This window comes from Somniosus microcephalus, chromosome 20 (genome assembly GCF_052327205.1).
Source record: "Somniosus microcephalus isolate GS21.2 chromosome 20, FLI_Smic_1.0, whole genome shotgun sequence".
NCBI lineage: Eukaryota > Metazoa > Chordata > Chondrichthyes > Squaliformes > Somniosidae > Somniosus > Somniosus microcephalus.
Window position 1 is genome coordinate 3311984 of NC_141006.1, and position 15268 is coordinate 3327251.

A 15268-nucleotide genomic window follows, 5' to 3' on the forward strand; every position below is an offset into this window, starting at 1 on the left:
AAGAATGAAAGTAACGCTGATTACCTCACCGAATTAAGAAAGCTGTCAAAGCACTGCCAATTCGGGGCAGGACTGGCAGATTCTCTACGAGACAAATTCGTCTGCGGTCTCCTAAGTGAAGGAACACAGAAAAAGCTACTTTCTGAGAAAGATTTGACACTGGACAAGGCTTTCAGTGTGGCTGTATCATACGAAGCAGCAGCAAGAGGAGCTGCAGAGATACAGCAAAAGCCACAGGACTTCGGCACCCATGAAATGACACGGGGTTTCGAGAGATGTTACCGCTGCGGCAGATCAACCCATGACCAGAGGGACTGCTGGTTCAAGGACAAAGCATGCAGGCAATGCGGAAAGATGGGACACATTGCACGTGTATGCCGATCTGGAAACAAAAAATCCACTGACAGAAAAAAAATCAATAAGGAATGTAAGGGGGGTTATCTTACACCCAGGTAGTCCTGGGTACCTCAGGCTGATGTACAGTCCCTGAGGAGTTTGGGGCTTTTGACTGTTTATAGCAAATCACAGTCCTCAGAGAATTTCTCTGAGTAAGTGTTTCTTGGTTGTTTATACCAGATACAACCCCAGGCAGAGTTTCAGCCTGTCCCACTTAATCTAACTGCTCATTCCCAATTGCAGCTCATCCCCCAAATTACTGGCGTGAGGTTTCGAATCCCACTTCCCCCGCTACTGTTCTACAACGCGAATTACAGCTTGGACATTTGTGACAGATTCAAATTGCAGTAACCAGAAGCAGATACCGGATAAAAGATACAACTCACTTTATTTGGACACGTAAAACACAAGCAAGGCAATAATCTCAGTACCGAACTCCACACAGCACTTCCTACTGAAAGTCCCTTGATGTCTTTAAACCTGAACAAGTTCTTAAAACAGCACCTTAAACATAGAACTTTAAACTTAACCAATCGTTCTGGGAAGGGAAAACATAGGGTGAAACCGAACTAAAATGACCTTAAACCCTATTCCTATTACCACAAGCCTCCCATCCTCCTATCACTAAGTGGGGTGATCCTCATTGAGGAAAGCTCATACTCACAGTCCCCTTTCGTACGGTTTTGAAAACGCTTTCGGTCCGGAACAGCGCGCTGTACCACGGACCTGTTGGAAGACCTGCTTGCAGCGTTTCTTCACAGTCTGGGTTCCCTGCTGATGCGGGCAAGTCGCGGTTGGATTTTTCTCGGGTAAGTCCTTAGGTTTCGTACATTTCGGGTAGGCTAGCTTCCCCTCGGTTGATTTTCTTCCCCCTCGGTCAGCTCGGGTCGGTCTTGGGAAGACGTCTGGGCACCGGGAAGCCGAGGTAGGTGAACTTTTCTTCCCCCTCGCTCTCCGGTCTCTGGTTCCAATGCCTCCATGGTCCGCGGGCTTCTTCTTCCTTCCTTCTCATTGGGCGTTCCTTCGACTCTGCCTCCACACACACACTGTCTGTGAGATTCTCACCCCAGTTATACTGTATCTGGGCTTGAGAGTCCTTTGTCTTTAGATACCAATAATGATCCGGTGATGGCTGTCCCTTTGTGTCCGGTCCGGTGCTCAAAGTGTGAGTAGGTGCAAAGTGTAGATTAGATTGCCCGCTAATCCTTTTCCTTTGTCTTGTTTGGCTTTGGAAGCTCCTGGCTCCGACCAGTCTGTTCCCTCTTTGTGAGGTTTGTTTTGGGTTGAGCTCTTGCCCTGTAGAGGTGTTGCGTCTGGTGTTTTGGGTTGGGGTGACCAGGGCCTTTAGATGCTAATGGCCCCCAGTTCACCCTTCCTTCTGGAATGTTCTGATGGTTAAGAATGATGTGTTGCCTTTTTAAAGAAAATGTTTTTCATGGGATCCAAAAATTCCTCCTTACCGGGGTCCGGGGACCCCTTCCAACTCCGGGTAGAGGTTCTCGTATGGCCTCTCCCCAACTGGGAGACCCCCGCCTTCCCCTCAGCTTAAACTAGAAATTACCACGCACACACATTTCAAAATCACACAGTTTAAACAGGTTTCTGGGGAAATGCCCCCTTCTTAGCTCGGGCAATCCGCAGCTTTCTGGGACCCTGCTGTGTCCTTGGGATCCTTGTGACCCTTACAGGCCCCCGTTTGACACTCTCCAATATAGAGTGTCACCAAGCGAGGGAGCAAGGATCCTGGTTTCCTTACAAAGCAAACGGACATTTTGTTAACACTCTAATTACAAATGTACATATCTAGGGTACACACACAGTACCCAAATAACATTTCCCAATTCACATCATAATAGACCCCCCCTTTTTACCCCAGGACCGAACTTTAAAGTTTTATCCTAGTCTGTACTGCTGCCACCCATCTCCGGGTGGCCAGGGCTGGTCCTGAGGAAGCGTTTCTTCAGCTTCTTCCTTGGCCGGTAACGCGGCCTGAAGTCTGGAGTCCACTTAACCACTTGTTTTGGCACTCGGACTGGTCTCCCGGGCGGGTCTGTCCCCGGTCCCTGGGTGCCCCCGGAATCCCAAACCATCCTCCCGGAGCCCTCACTCCCTCCTCCACGCGCTCTCCACTTGAGCACTGGCGGCGGGGTTGCTGTGGCTGCCTTCCCTACACTAGTCTCAGGTCCCCCGTTAGATGCTTGGCTTCGGTCCCAGAGGTCCGCCCTGTCCTCTGTGTACTCCCCTTCTATCTCTTCATTCTGCCTATTGGACTGTGGAGAAACTGACCTATCGGTATCCTCCTCCCTGGGCGGAGTTTCAAAATGCACCCTTCTAACCCCTCCTCCTGTAGGCTGTCCGACCGGGGTGGGCTCCCCTTCCCACAGTCCAAAGATGTGCGGGTTAGGTTGATTGGCTATGATAAATTGACCCTTAGTGTTAGGGGGATTAAATACGTGGGGTTACGGGGATAGGGTGGGATATGTGTCGGTGCAGGCTCGATGGGCCGAAATGGCCTCTATCTGCACTGTGGGGCTCCTGTGATTTCCTGTGATTCCTGTGATGTGTTGCCTTTTTAAAGAAAATGTTTTTCATGGGATCCAAAAATTCCTCCTTACCGGGGTCCGGGGACCCCTTCCAACTCCGGGTAGAGGTTCTCGTATGGCCTCTCCCCAACTGGGAGACCCCCACCTTCCCCTCAGCTTAAACTAGAAATTACCACGCGCACACATTTCAAAATCACACAGTTTAAACAGGTTTCTGGGGAAATGCCCCCTTCTTAGCTCGGGCAATCCGCAGCTTTCTGGGGCCCTGCTGTGTCCTTGGGATCCTTGTGACCCGTACAGGAAAAGTACAGAAAGGTACAAATGATGACGGACAGTAGCTCCGAAGACCAGAAGAGCGATAGCGACTCCGGAAAGAAGAGACTAAGCTGTCTCAAATTACATAATGTAATTGCCAAAGAAGGTTACCAGACCATTTGGGTTACCCTCACGATAGCGGGGTCCCCAGTTAAAATGGAGCTAGATACAGGATCAGCTCTGACCGTCATAAGTCGACGGGATTACGAGCGGCTATTTCCGCATATACCTTTGAAAGACACATCCATTATCTTGAAGACATATACGGGGCAGAAAGTATACCCCAGAGGGAAAATAAGGGTGCCTGTTGTATACAACGGCAAGGAAATACAGAAGTTGTATTTATACGTTCTGCAAGATGGTGGTCCACCGTTGTTGGGATGTGAATGGATCAGGAAAATACATTTAGACTGGCACTCCATTCAGGCACTGACGGTGACCAGTAAGAAAAAAAATGACGATGACGTCATACCTGAACGATTAAAAGACATCTTGGCCAACGCCAAAGAAGTGTTTCAACAGGAATTAGGAACCTTGAAAGGCATCACCGCCTCAATAAAAGTGGAAGATGTGGCAATTCCCAAGTTTTTTAAGGCAAGGCCGGTGCCATACACAATTCGTCCAGCAGTCGAGGCAGAGCTGGAGAATTTGGAAAAAGCAGGCGTGTTATCCAAGGTAGATTGGAGCGAGTGGGCAACACCCATCGTCCCGGTCATGAAGAAAACGTTGAATAATGATAAATCTGAAGAACAGAGAAAAATTCACATCTGTGGGGACTTCAAGGTGACTGTAAACCCGGTCCTTCACACGATGCACGGTGGCATAGTGGTTAGCACTGTTGCCTCACAGTGCCAGGGACCCGGGTTCGAATCCGGCCTCGGGTGACGGTCTGTGTGGAGTTTGCACATTCTCCCCGTGTTTGCGTGGGTTTCCGCCGGGTGCTCCGGTTTCCTCCCACAGTCCAAAGATGTGCGGGTTAGGTTGATTGGCTATGATAAATTGACCCTTAGTGTTAGGGGGATTAAATACGTGGGGTTATGGGGATAGGGTGGGATATGTGTTGGTGTAGGGGTTACGGGGATCGGGTGGGATATGTGTCGGCGCAGGCTCGATGGGCCGAAATGGCCTCTATCTGCACTGTGGGGTTTCTGTGATTCTGTGATTCTGTGATACAGCATCCTCTTCCGAGGATAGAAGATATTTTCACCTCACTATCCGGAGGGAAACGTTTCACCAAAATTGACTTGGCACGGGCATATCTACAGATGGAGGTTGAGAAGGCCTCTAAAAGGTATCTCACGATAAATACACACAAAGGCCTGTACCAGTACAATCGACTGGTTTTCGGAGTAGCATCAGCTCCAGCTATCTGGCAAAGAGCTGTGGAGCAAGTCCTGCAAGGGATTTCGGGGACTCAATGCTACCAAGACGACATCCTTGTAACAGGAGAAAACGACAACGAGCACCTTGCCAATTTGGAGCAGGTGCTCTCTAGGCTGAGAGAACGGGGCCTACGAGCAAATCGCCCCAAGTGCAAATTTTTCCAGAAACAAATATCATATTGTGGCCATATAATTAACGAAGAAGGGTTGCATAAGTCACCTGAAAAAATTGAAGCGGACCCTTGGGTCAGAGCGATCATAACATGATCGATTTCTCACTCGAAATGGAGAGCGAAGAAATTGACTCAGAGACTAAGGTCCTGAATTTAAACAAGGGGAATTATGATGCCATGAGACGGGAACTGAGTAGGTCTGATTGGACAACGTTCCTGAGAGGACTGGAGGTAGATAAACAATGGCAAACATTTAAAGATAGAATGACAAAATTGCAAAAATTGTTTATACCAATCTGGCATAAAAGGAAATCTAAAAAGGTGACTCAACCGTGGATAACAGGGGAAATTAGAGACAGCATAAAATCCAAAGATAGGGCGTATAAAATAGCCAAAAAAAGCGCCAGAGCGGAAGATTGGGAACAGTTTAAGATAGAGCAAAGGAGGGCAAAGGGCATGATCAAGAGGGGCAAAATAGCTTACGAAAACAAGCTGGCGGAAAATATAAAAACTAACTCCAAAAGCTTTTATAAATATATCAAAAGGAAAAGACTGGTGAAAACCAAAGTTGGTCCATTGCAGTCAGATACGGGGGAATATATAATGGGAAATAAGGAAATGGCAGATCAACTAAATGCATACTTTGGGTCAGTCTTTACGAAGGAAGACACAAAAAACCTCCCTGGGATATCGGGAAAAATAGGGACATTGGCAAAGGAGGAACTGACGCAAATCAATATCTCTAAGGATATGGTGTTAAGGAAGCTAAAGGGATTGAAGGTGGACAAATCCCCAGGGCCTGATAACATGCATCCTAGGGTACTGAAGGAGGTGGCCCTAGAGATAGCGGATGCACTAAGGATGATTTTTCAGAATTCATTAGACTCGGGAACAGTGCCGATGGATTGGAGGGTAGCTAACGTTACCCCACTATTCAAAAAGGGGGGTAGGGAAAAAGCAGGTAATTACAGACCTGTAAGCCTTACATCAGTTGTGGGCAAAATGCTGGAGTCCATCATTAAGGATGAAATAGCGGAGCACTTAGCAAATGGGGACAGGATAGGACAGAGTCAACATGGATTTACAAAGGGTAAATCGTGCTTGACTAATCTATTGGAATTTTTTGAGGGAGTAACTGGTAGAATAGATGGGGGAGAGCCAGTAGATGTGGTGTACCTGGACTTCCAAAAGGCCTTCGATAAGGTCCCACATAAAAGATTAGCATGGAAAATTGAGGCTCATGGGATAAAGGGGAAAGTTTTGGCGTGGATAGGGAACTGGCTGTCAGATAGAAAACAGAGAGTTGGAATAAACGGCTCATTTTCTGAATGGCAGGCAGTAACAAGTGGGGTACCACAGGGATCTGTCCTGGGCCCCCAGCTGTTCACAATTTACATTAATGACCTGGATCAGGGAGTCGGATGCAGCATTTCCAAATTTGCAGACGACACTAAACTAGGAGGTGGGGTGGGCTCAGAGGAAGAGACCAGGAAGCTCCAGAGCGATTTGGACAGACTGGGCGATTGGGCGGATAAATGGCAGATGCACTATAATGTGGACAAGTGCGAAGTTATCCACCTTGGGTGCAGGAACGGGAGGGCAAATTATTATTTAAATGGCAATAGATTGGGAGAGGGGGAAGTACAGAGAGACCTGGGTGTTCTTGTACACCAGTCACTGAAGGCGAGCATGCAGGTGCAACAGGCGGTCAAGAAGGCAAACGGTATGCTGGCCTTCATAGCAAAAGGGTTAGAATACAGGAACAGGGATACCTTGCTGCAGCTGTACAGGGCACTGGTGAGACCACACCTCGAGTACTGTGTACAGTTTTGGTCGCCTCATCTGAGGAAGGATGTTCTTGCCATGGAGGGGGTGCAGCGGCGATTCACCAGGCTGATACCAGGAATGGCGGGAATGACCTATGAGGAGAGACTATGTAGTTTAGGGATGTACACACTGGAGTTTAGAAGATTGAGAGGGGACCTCATAGAAGTGTATAAAATTCTGACAGGTCTAGACAGACTGGATGCAGAAGGAATGTTTCCCTTGGCGGGTGAAAACAGAACTAGAGGACATAATTTAAGGATAAGGGCTAAACCATTTAGGACAGAGATGAGGGGGAATTTCTTCACTCAGAGAGTGGTGAACCTGTGGAACTCATTGCCACAGAGGGCAGTGTACGCCAGCTCATTAAATATATTTAAGAGGGAATTAGATATATTTCTACGGGCAAAAGGGGTTAAGGGTTACGGAGAGAAGGCGGGGACGGGATACTGAATTAAAGGATCAGCCATGATCTCATTAAATGGCGGAGCAGGCACGAAGGGCCGAATGGCCTACTCCTGCTCCTATCTTCTATGTATCTATGTATCTATGAAAGCCCCAGCACTTGAAAATGTCTCACAATTATGGTCATTCCTGGGATTGATAAATTACTATCATGAATTTTTACCGAACTTGCCAACTGTTCTGCACCCTCTTAACGCACTGCTACAAACGGGAGTAATTTGGAAATGGAGCGAAGACTGTAAACTTGCCTTCCATAAATGCAAAGGCTTGATCACGTCCAAGGAAGTGTTGGCTCATTACAACCCATCACTGCTAATCAGACTGGCGTGCGATGCATCCACTTATGGCGTAGGAGCGGTATTATCGCATAGATTCCCTGATGGCTCGGAGCGGCCGATAGTTTTTGCATCATGCTCATTGAACTCAGCTGAGCGTAACTATGCCCAGATCGACAGGGAAGCACTCAGCCTGGTGTGGGGAGTGAAGAAATTCAACCATTACCTACACGGACAAAAATTTACCTTGTTGACTGACCATCAACCCCTCGTCTCCATATTCAACCCTAAAAAGGACGTTCCCATTATGACAGCGCAAAGGCTACAGAGGTGGTCCCTTTTCCTAGGGGCACACCAATATGACATAGAATACAAAGGATCAAAACAGCATGGGAATGCTGACGGTTTATCGCGCCTACCGTTGCCAACGGTAGAAGAGACACCTACAGTGGACCCAGTGGAGATGTTCCACTCAACCATAGTGGAATGTCTACCAGTAACAAATTCTACCATTGAAAAGGAAACGAGAAATGACCCGACTCTCTCACGAGTCTACGATTTAATGGTGAAGGGATGGCCAGCACATGGCGAACCACTGTTGCCAGCATTCTTGCAAAGAAGAGAACAGCTGTCAGTGTGCCGAGGAACCTTGATGTGTGGATCCAGAGTGGTGATTCCACCCAAACTCCAGGATAAAGTGCTAAAGGAGCTTCATGAGGGGCATCTGGGTGGAGTGAAAATGAAGAACCTAGCCAGAGCGTTTGTGTGGTGGCCAGGTATCGATAGAGACATCGAAGAAATGACCAAGAGCTGTCTAGGATGCCAGAAGGTCCAAAACGCCCCACCACAAGCCCCTCTACATCCATGGGAGTGGCCCTCATCTCCATGGCAAAGGGTACATATCGACTTTGCTGGTCCATTTATGGACTCAATGTTCTTAATCACGGTTGATGCACACTCCAAGTGGCCGGAGGTAATAAAGATGTCCTCCACCACCACGGAAAAAACCATCACAGTATTAAGGACCATATTTGCCAGGAATGGGCTGCCTGAACAGATCTGTTCTGATAATGGACCGCAATTTGTGTCCGAAGAATTCAGGAAGTTCTTAAAAAAACAATGGGGTTAAGCACTACACGTCCGCCCCATACCATCCCGCCACCAATGGATTGGCTGAAAGGTTTGTCCAGACCTTCAAGAAGGCCATAAAGGCCATGGGTAATGAAGACATAAATCTACAACATAAGGTAGATAACTTCTTGTTTGCGTACAGGAATGCAACACATGTGGTTACAAACCAAACTCCCGCCATGATGTTTTTCAATAGAAGACTAAGGTGCCGGCTGGATTTGATCAAGCCAAACATCAGAAGGGACGTAGAGAACCGACAATTTCAAGGCATGAATGAAAGGCCAACTAGAACCTTCCAGATAGGTCAACAAGTTTTGGCCTGGGACTACCGTACCGAGAAATGGCAGCCTGGAACTATTTGCACATGACTAGGACCGCTGATATATACCGTGGACATTGGAGAAAGCATAATAAGGCGCCATGCTGACCAGATCATAGAGTCATCCGAAAAGGGACAACCTACACCACAACTCTATACGCCTAATGATGAAGCAGAGATACTCATAGTATCTACCTCCGATCCGGTGACACTGATGACCAGATGAACCCGACACTGGCATTCAAGCCGAATCGACCTTGCCAAAAGAACCTACTACACCACCGAAAACTACTGCACCACCGAGGCGTTATCTGGACTGAGTCAGGAAGCCTCCAGAGAGACTGACTTATAATTGATTAACTGCAGCAAATGTGTAGATTATCGTTCTTGTAAACATGTTAATTAATGATTACTTAAAATGTTATGTACTAATTATCTAAAAGGGGAGGAATTGTAGTGTATGTACCTTTAAGAGCCCCTGTGTACTGTAATACCGGTAGTGACCACTCAGGTATATAAGCCTGTATAGCGTCTTGTATCTTTTAGTTCACCTCCAGACTTTGTTCAGTAAACACCTGTTAACCCAACTCCTGCATTCCATGTCTTCATTAACACACGGATACAACAGGGCTTGAATTCATATACTCTGGATTATTAGTCCACACCTTTGAATTACTAGCCCAGTGACATTACCACTACACTACCGTTCCCTACAAGATGCACTGCAGTAACTCACCAAGGCTTCTTCGGCAGCACCTCTCAAATGCGCGACCTTTTCCATCTAGAAGGACAAGGGCAGCAGGCACATGGGAACACCACCACCTCCAAGTTCCCCTCCAAATCACACACCATCCTGACTTAAAAGTATATCGCCATTCCTTCATCGTCACTGGGTCAAAACCCTGGAACTCCCTGCCTAACAACACTGTGGGACTACCTTCACCACATGGACTGCAGCCGTTCAAGAAGGCGGCTCACCACCACCTTCGCAAGGGGCAATTAGGGATTTGCAATAAATGCTGGCCTTGCCAGTGATGCCCACATCCCATAAACGAATAAAAAAAAGGAGGGCCAATTTCAATGGGTAAAGAATGGACCCGGCCTGGGTAAATTGGAATCAAAGATTGGCAGGCAAAACTGTCATCGAACAATGGGCTGCCTTTAAAGAGGAGATGGTTTGAGTACAGTAGGGGTACAATCGCACAAGCGGGAAAGGTAGGGCAACCAAAGCCAGAGCTCCCTGGATGACGAAACAGATAGAGATTAAGATAAAGCAGAAAAAGGGGCATATGACATAGAAACATAGAAACATAGAAGATAGGAGCAGGAGTAGGCCATTCGGCCCTTCGAGCCTGCTCTGCCATTCAATGAGATCATGGCTGATCATCCAAATTCAGTACCCTGTCCCTGCCTTCTCCCCATATCCCTTGATCCCTTTAGCCTTAAGAAATATATCCAACTCTTTTTTGAATATATTTAATGAACTGGCCTCCACCGCCCTCTGTGGCAGAGAATTCCACAGGTTCACCACTCTCTGGGTGAAGAAATTCCTCCTTATTTCAGTCCTAAATGGCTTACCCCTTATCCTTAGACTATGACCCCTGGTTCTGGACTCCCCGGCCATCATAAACATCCTTCCTGCATCTAGTCTGTCCAGGCCTGACAGAATTTTATAGGTTTCGATGAGATCCCCTCTCAATCTTCTAAACTCCAGTGAGTATAAGCCCAATCGACACAATCTTTCCTCATACGTCATTCCTGCCATCCCAGGTATCAGCCTGGTGAATCTTCGCTGCACTCCTTCCATGGCAAGAGCGTCCTTCCTCAGGTAAGGCGACCAAAACTGCACACAGTACTCAAGGTGCGGTCTCACCAAGGCCCTGTACAACTGTAGCAAGACATCCTTGTTCCTGTACTCGGGGTAATATTTTCTAGGGCGGTTCGGGAGGATTTAAACTAATTTGGCAGGGGGATGGGAACCTAGGTAGTGGAAAAGAGGGAAGTCATATGAAGTCAGAAATAGATGGTAGAAAGGTGAGAAGCAATAAGCAAAGGAGAGAAACACAAAGGGCCAAACTAATTCATAATGAGAGTGTGAAAAAAGCAAGCCTGAAGGCTTTGTATCTTAATGCTAGAAGCATTAGGAACAAGGTGGATGAATTAGTTGTGGAAATAGAGGTAAACAAGTATGATTTGATTGGGATTACAGAAACGTGGCTGCAGGGTGGGCAAGGCTGGGAACTTAACATCCAGGGATATACAATATTTAGGAAGGATCGGCAAAAAGGTAGGGGAGGTGGGGTAGCATTGCTGGTAAAGGAGGGGATTAATGCAATGGAAAGGAAGGATATTAACTCGGATGAAACGGAATCTGTATGGGTAGAAATGAGAAATAGCAAGGGGAGGAAAACGTTAGTGGGTGTGATATATAGGCCTCCAAATAGTAATATGGAGGTGAGGGAAGGCATAAAAAGGGAAATTAGAGAAGCGTGCGATAAGAGCACAGCTGTCATCATGGGTGACTTTAATTTACATATTGATTGGACTACCCAAATTAGTAAAAATTCTGAGGAGGAGGAATTCCTGGAATGTTTTCGGGACGGTTATCTGGACCAATATGTCGAGGAGCCGACTCGAGATCAGGCCATTTTAGACTGGGTATTGTGCAATGAGAAGGGACTTATCAGCAATCTTCTTGTACGAGGCCCCTTGGGTCAGAGCGATCATAATATGATCGAGCTCTCAGTCGAGATGGAGAGTGAGGAAATTGAATCAGAGACTAAGGTCCAGAACTTAAATAAAGGGAATTACGAGGGTATGAGACGGGAATTGGGTAAGATTGATTGGGTGGTGTTTCTGGGGGGATTGACAGTGGAGAGACAATGGCAAGCATTCAAAGATAGAATGGAAGAATTCCAGAACATGTTTATACCGGTTTGGCATAAAAATAAACCTAAAAAGGTGACTCAACCGTGGATAACGAGGGAAATTAGGGACAGCATAAAATCAAAAAAAAGGGCATATCAACTGGCAAAAAAAAGCACCAGACCGGAAGATTGGGGGCAGTACAGGATACAGCAAAAGAGGACAAAGGGATTAATCAGGAAGGGGAAAATAGAATACGAAAGTAAACTTGCAGCAAACATAAAGACAGACTGCAAAAGCTTTTATCGGTATATCAGGAGGAAAAGACTGGTAAAATCCCAAGTCGGTCCCTTGCAGTCCGATTCGGGAGAATATATAATGGAGAATAAGGAAATGGCAGACCAATTAAACTCATACTTTAGTTCTGTATTCACAAAGGAGGACACAAATAACCTCCCAGGAATATCGGCAAACATAGGGACTAATGAGAGGGAGGAGCTGATAGAAATTAGTATCTCTAGGGATATGGTGTTGGGTAAGTTGAGGGGACTGAAGGCCGACAAATCCCCGGGGCCTGATAAACTACATCCTAGGGTACTTAAGGAGGTGGCCCTGGAGATAGCAGATGCTCTAAGGATCATCTTCCGGAACTCCATTGACTCGGGAACAGTACCCGTGGATTGGAGGGTAGCTAATGTTACCCCAATATTTAAAAAGGGGGGTAGAGAGAAAGCAGGGAATTATAGACCAGTAAGCCTTACATCGGTTGTGGGCAAAATGCTAGAGTCCATTATTAAGGATAAAATAGCGGAGCACTTGACAAATGGGGAAAGGATCGGACAGAGTCAACATGGATTTACAAAGGGTAAATCGTGTTTGACTAATCTGCTGGAATTTTTTGAGGAAGTAACTGCTAAAATAGATGGGGGAGAGCCAGTGGATGTGGTGTACCTTGACTTCCAGAAAGCCTTCGATAAGGTTCCACACAAAAGATTATCATGCAAAATTAAGGCTCATGGAATTGGGGGCAAAGTATTAACGTGGATAGAGAACTGGCTGGCGGATAGAAAACAGAGAGTTGGAATAAACGGCTCGTTTTCGGAGTGGCAGGCAGTGACCAGCGGGGTGCCGCAAGGATCTGTCCTGGGACCCCAGCTGTTCACAATATATATAAATGATCTGGATCAGGGAATTGTATGCAATATTTCCAAATTCGCTGACGACACTAAACTAGGAGGAGGGGTGGGCTCTGATGAGGATGTCAGGAGGCTACAGTGCGATTTGGACAGGTTGGGGGAATGGGCGGATACGTGGCAGATGCACTATAATGTGGATAAATGCGAGGTTATCCACTTTGGGGGTAAAAACAGGAGGGTAGATTATTATATAAATGGCAATAGATTGGGAGATGGGGAAGTGCAGAGGGACCTGGGTGTTCTTGTGCACCAGTCACTGAAGGAGAGCATGCAGGTGCAACAGGCGATTAAGAAGGCAAATGGTATGTTGGCCTTCATATCAAGGGGGTTCGAGTATAGGAATAGGGATACCTTACTACAGCTGTACAAGGTGCTGGTGAGACCGCATCTGGAGTATTGTGTACAGTTTTGGTCGCCCCATCTGCGGAAGGATGTTCTTGCCATGGAAAGAGTGCAACGGCGATTCACCAGGCTGATACCTGGAATGGCGGGAATGACCTACGAAGAGAGATTAAATAGTTTGGGCTTGTACTCACTGGAGTTTAGAAGATTGAGAGGGGATCTCATCGAAACATATAAAATTATGGCAGGCCTGGACAGGCTGAATTCAGAGAGAATGTTTCCAATGGCCGGGGAGCACAGAACCAGGGGCCACAGTCTAAAAATAGCGGGCAAATCATTTAAAACAGAGATGAGGAAGAATTTCTTCACTCAAAGAGTGGTGAGCCTGTGGAATTCCCTGCCACAGAGGGCTGTGAAGGCTAATTCAATAAATATTTTCAAGAGAGAATTGGATATATTTCTGAAGGCTAAGGGGATTAAGGGTTACGGAGAAAAGGCGGGGACCGGGTACTGAACTGGTAAGATCAGCTATGATCTCAGACGAAGATCAGCCATGATCTCATTGAATGGCGGAGCAGGCTCGAAGGGCCGAATGGCCTACTCCTGTTCCTATCTCTATGTTTACTCGAACCCTCTTGCTACGAAGGCCAACATACCATTTGCCTTCTTAACCGCCTGCTGCACCTGCATGCTTACCTTCAGCGACTGGTGCACAAGAACACCCAGGTCTCTTTGCACTTCCCCTTCTCCCAATCTATTGCCATTCAAATAATAATCTGCCTTCCTGTTTTTGCCACCAAAGTGGATAACCTCACATTTATCCACATTATAGTGCATTTGCCATGTTTCTGCCCAATCACCCAATCTGTCCAGATCGTACTGGAGTTTCACGATATCCTCCTCACAGCTTACCCTCCCACCCAGCTTTGTGTTGTCTGCAAATTTGGAGATATTACATCCAATTCCCTCGTCCAGATCATTAATATATATTGTGAACAGCTGGGGTCCTAGGACCGATCCTTGCAGTACCCCACTAGTCACTGCCTGCCACTCGGAAAATGACCCGTTTATTCCAACTCTTTGCTTTCTGTCCGCCAACCAGTTCTCTATCCAAGTCAATACCTTGCCCCCAATCCCATGTGCCTTAATTTTGCATGCTAATCTCTTATGTGGGACCTTATCGAAAGCCTTCTGAAAGTCCAAATACACCACATCCACTGGTTCTCCCTTATCTATTTTACCAGTTACATCCTCAAAAAATTCCAGTAGATTAGTCAAGCATGATTTACCTTTTGTAAATCCATGTTGACTTTGTCCGATCCTGTCACTGCTTACCAAGTGCTCTGCTATTACATCTTTTATAATAGATTCTAGCATTTTCTCCACTACCGATGTCAGGCTTACTGGTCTATAATTCCCCGCTTTTTCTCGACCACCTTTTTTGAATAGTGGGGTAACATTAGCTACCCTCCAATCCATGGGTACTGTTCCAGAGTCTATCGAGTTCTGGAAGATGACAAGTAATGCATCTACTATTTCCAGGGCCACTTCCTTAAGTACCCTGGGATGTAGATTATCAGGTCCTGGGGATTTATCGGCCTTTAGTCCCATCAATTTTCCTAACACCATTTCCCTACAAATACTGATTTCTTTCAGTTCCACCCTTTCATCAGGCCCTATGTTCCCCGGCATCTCTGGGAGGTTATTTGTGTCCTCCTTTGTGAATACAGAACCAAAGTATGAAATTAGTTGGTCTGCCATTTCTTTGTTTCCCATTATAAATTCCCCTGATTCTGACTGTAAGGGACCTACGCTTGACTTCACCAATCTTTTTCTCTTCACATATCTATAAAAGCTTTTACAGTCAGTTTTTATGTTCCCTGATAGCTTACTCTCATATTCTATTTTCCCTTTCTTAATTAATCCCTTTGTCCTCCTTTGTTGAATCCTAAACTGCTCCCAATCCTCAGGATTATTGCTTTTTCTGGCCAATTTATATGTCGTCTCCTTGGATCTTATGCTATCCCTAATTTCCCTTGTTA

General features: G+C 46.4%; 1 protein-coding gene across 1 annotated transcript in view; it reads right to left on the bottom strand.

The window, feature by feature from the left end:
• Nucleotides 1-6543: 6543 nt before the first annotated feature.
• trit1 (tRNA isopentenyltransferase 1) overlaps nt 6544-15268 on the bottom strand; it is a 753539-nt gene continuing 744814 nt past the window's right edge. Inside the window, exon 8 of the mRNA XM_085962298.1 lies at nt 6544-6728. Within this exon, the coding sequence (XP_085818424.1) occupies nt 6559-6728 (170 nt within the window). The 3' untranslated portion in view covers nt 6544-6558. The remainder of the gene's footprint in view (nt 6729-15268) is intronic.